The following is a 4,340-nucleotide window of genomic DNA, read 5'->3' on the forward strand; positions in this document are numbered from 1 at the left end:
AGATCTTCATTCGGCTAGATGACATTCCAATCCTCTTTAGTTACTATCTTGGTCTCACTTCAACTAGTTTTCGATTTTGTTGAAGATATTTTGTTATTGGTTCAATACAGATAATTACAACACTTTTACAAACGAAATTTATCATCTTTCCAAAACATGAGATATATTTCGGCTACCAGCAAGACATTTGTTATATGAAGTATTAAGCTTGGAACTTGTAAATTATTTGGATCCCCTATTTTGACCACTGAATAATAGAACTGGATGTTTAGTCCAAACATTAAATCTGAATAATAAATCTTGATACAAAATTGAGTACCAAGTTTGAGTATGGATTTGGATATCAAATCACAAGTCTTGATACCACATCTGAATATTATTCCGGATATCAAATCTGAATATTAATCTGGATACGAAATCCGAATTTTGATTGTTATCAATTCGGATACAACAACCCGAATGGTTCTAAAAGACAATCACTTTATCTAAGAATTATTCTAATTGTTGGATCAGATGTATTTATATTATTACCAAATTAAATGATTGAGAACAAACACCTTTATACAACTAACATGTCAAAATCACTTAACGGATACTAGCGTCGAGAAAGAACGATATGAGAAGATTTATACCCTGAAAGATCTACAACATTTTAGAAAGACTTGTGATTATTGATAGAGTTTGATTATAAGACACTACTGGGCGGTTTATGTAATTTACTCTTCAGTAAGTTACGTTTTTCATCCATATGTTTTGTTAAAAATTGAGATTTTTGTCCCAATGGTTAAGAAAACTGTGGTTTTCGTCTCTATAGTTTGTAATTCATTGTCATTTTTGTTTTTATGATTTACGATTTATTTTTATTTTGATGCTTGTGATTTACAACTATTTAATACTTTAATCCCTTTAATATAAATGTAGTTACTAAAGTAATAGTTTAATATCTAGTAGGATTGGTAATTAAACATTAAATTTTAATGTAAATAAGAAAAGGAAATGTTTGGTCAAAAAAGGAATAATAAGACCAGTCAGGATTGTGGCAATTTGCAACGCGTAAAGATGATAAAATGTCAAAATTACCAATATCTCACCAGCTGTACTGTGTGTTCCCCGATACCCCCTATGCCCTATTGGCTCATCTCCTTTCACAAGATAACATCAACCACCTCGAACCTTTACATAATCAAATACCTTTTGCTTCTCTCAAACCGCCATTGCTTAAACTACTGCTTTCCCTTATCGTACGCCTGTGTGCCCACTCTCACTCCCTCTTCTCTTTTCTTTAAAAAGAAGAAGAAGGAAAAAGCGTCGTCATCATCGCCCTCATCTGCTCAGAAACTAACCCGCAGACCTGAAACCCTGCTTTCTTCCACTAGACTGCTACTCTACACCATCTCTCTCTCTCTCTCTCTCTCTCTAGCTGCACATACATGTACAGGTAATTAAGATTGAATCTTGCCTGATTTGCAAACCAAGTTTCAGTCTGGTGTTTCAAGTTGCTGGGTTATTTTGGTATACTCTACTGTGATACAGATCTGGGGTTTTTGAGGATTAGGGTTTCCATGCAAATGGGTGCAGCTAACGGATAAGGGTTATCGTTTTGTTTTCTTTAGATTTTATCTACTGGATCTCTAAATTTGCTGCAACTACCAGACAAAGACAAGTTGGATAAACCTTGAAAGTGATATCGTTGTCAAGTTGTGATTCAAGGAAAACGGCAAGTGATTAAAGGCGGTTCTCTAATCTTTTGATTTGTAGAATCATGGCAAACCGATGGTGGGCTGGAAATGTAGGCTTAAATCCGATGACATCTTCGGGACAGCCGCCGTCGCTTCACTTGAGAAACACGGTCGAGGATGACAAGTCGGGGTTGAACAGGGTTGGGCAGGTTAGGATGGAGCAAGAGTTCTTGGAAGCCGCTACGAATAGTACGGGGAGCAATTCGAATAAGAATCCTAACCCTAACCAGATGAATGATGATCAGAACGAGGAAAACGATGAAGAGTTTGGGAACCAGGAACACAATAATATTGGGGGAGGAGGGTCGTTGGAGATCTCGGAACCGACTAGCTCCGGCGGTGGTCGCCGACCGCGAGGGAGGCCACCAGGTTCAAAGAACAAGCCGAAACCGCCAATAGTGATCACGAAAGAGAGCCCTAATGCTCTCCGGAGCCACGTGCTGGAAATCAGCAGTGGCAGCGACATTTCCGAGTGTGTAGCGACATTTGCACAGCGGCGTCACCGTGGTGTGTCGGTATTGAGCGGCAGCGGCATCGTCACCAATGTCACTCTCCGCCAGCCGGCCGCACCGGGTGGGGTGCTGACTCTTCAGGGGAGGTTCGAGATTCTATCTCTATCGGGTGCATTCCTGCCTGCACCATCTCCTCCCGGAGCCACCGGGCTGACAGTATACTTAGCAGGTGGTCAAGGTCAGGTGGTAGGTGGAACAGTGGTGGGTCAGCTGGTGGCGTCTGGTCCGGTTATGGTGATTGCGGCCACGTTCACGAACGCGACTTACGAGAGGCTGCCATTGGATGAGGAGGGAGGAGCAACGGGGGAAGGTAGCGAAATGCAATTACAGCAAACATCAGGGTTAAATGCAGGGAACAGTCCTAAATCTGGAGGGGTTGCACCTCAGACGGAGAACATTCCATCTTCTTCAATGTCGATTTACAACCAAACCCCGAAACTTTTGCCAAACGGTCAAATGCATCCAGACATGTTTTGGGCTACTCCCCCACGCCCTCCCCCATCAAATTTCTAGCCATTTTCAAATCAAGTTCTCTTTTGGTAGGGTAGAAACTAGAAAGGTAGGATTTTTGTTGTTCTCTTTTTCCTTGAATCATAGTTTGATTAGGGTTAGGGTTGTTCTTGTTGTTGCCTTGTAATCCTACTGTGAACTTTCTATTTTGGGGTTTGGTTGATGGTTCTTGAAGCTAGTTTGTCTTGTTGTACTTGCCATATTTAAATGGTTCCTTCTTTTAAGTACCTTGTTGTCTATAAGTTGCAGAAGCTTCCATCTTCAACAATGGCAGATCGTGCCCTTGAAACATCAAGTAACGTGTCTACTGCAGGTTCTGAACCATTTGCTTAGAAAAGCATGACTCCTTGATGTTTTCCAAAGGTAAAAGTTGGGGGGTTCAATCATCTTTCACCATGTCATTTGCTTTGGTTTCAAGGTTCATCCACTTGCACACAATATTATTTTATGTAATTGACCATTCCTTTGACCATACTGTTGGATTTAGTCGTTGGATTGGAAATATATGCTGCTACTCTACGTTTTAGAAGACAACATTAGTTAAATACTAAAAAAGTTTATGAACCGTATTTTCTTGATTTCTTCTGCTTGAAAATGTCTTCCTAACGAAGTGTTTAGGATTGATTATTTGAAATAACTTATTTTTTTTATAAAAGTATTTATCTAACTTATTATAAGTCAGAAGAGTTTAACTTCTTCAAAAACTTCTTATTACCGATGTCAAGTTGTTTATTTAAACACTTAAAAGTGCTAATTAGCGGTGTCACATCAGAATAAGTCAATAAGTTGTTTTTATAAGCAATCTCAAACGCCCCCTAATTATGTCACACATACTAATAATAGACCTTGTTAAAAAATGGGATATGGGAGTTGAACACGAGATTAAAGTGCGTTTGAAATAAATAATACTTCCATTGTAACAAATGTTATAAATATCTTTCTTTCTTTTAATCCGTCAAATTTCACCCAACTGAAATTAAATAACGTTACAACATACTGCAGCGTGGATACGATGAAGTCAAGTAAACGCTAATCAATTAAACAATGGATTCCTCTTTAAACTGGGTCTAAGGGACGGGAACGAGTACCCCCGTTTGGCTCAAACCGGATACCCCTCCCCGTACCCGTATATATACCATTAATACATTATATTATATATTATTTATTTCTATTAAATTGATAAATGATAATTTTTTATTTCAATATATTTTGGATATTATTAGATGTGGTTTTAGATATTATTCGATATGTTCTGTTACATGTGACGTTAATTTTTAGATTAAATATAACTTTTTTTTGGTTTTCGATTTTTTTAATTATTATATGATGATGTATATTTCTTGTATTAAATTAAATTTCTTTTGATTTTAGGTTTAATGGAAAAATGTGAGGTTTAAACATGTGCGACGTCTTATAAATTTTTATTTAAAAAAACTTGCAAAAACTTACAGAAACGAAAAAAAATTCCCCGTTTCCCTGTTGGGGACAGGGATGAGAATGTGATCAAATTCCCTGACGGGGATGGGGACGGAGACGGAAACAAAGATGGGGATCGGGGATCCCCGTCCCCCACCCCCAC

General features: G+C 38.3%; 1 protein-coding gene across 1 annotated transcript; it reads left to right on the forward strand.

The window, feature by feature from the left end:
* The first annotated feature begins 1,074 nt into the window (after positions 1–1,074).
* LOC112510479 (AT-hook motif nuclear-localized protein 15-like) lies at positions 1,075–3,000 on the forward strand. The gene has a single exon (XM_025115900.1). It carries the CDS (start codon positions 1,763–1,765, stop codon positions 2,762–2,764), a length of 1,002 nt encoding a protein of 333 aa, XP_024971668.1. The 5' UTR covers positions 1,075–1,762; the 3' UTR covers positions 2,765–3,000.
* The last annotated feature ends 1,340 nt before the right edge of the window (positions 3,001–4,340 follow it).

The sequence above is a fragment of the Cynara cardunculus genome (genome assembly GCF_001531365.2).
Source record: "Cynara cardunculus var. scolymus isolate 2C chromosome LG 3, CcrdV1, whole genome shotgun sequence".
NCBI classification, from domain to species: Eukaryota; Viridiplantae; Streptophyta; class Magnoliopsida; order Asterales; family Asteraceae; genus Cynara; species Cynara cardunculus.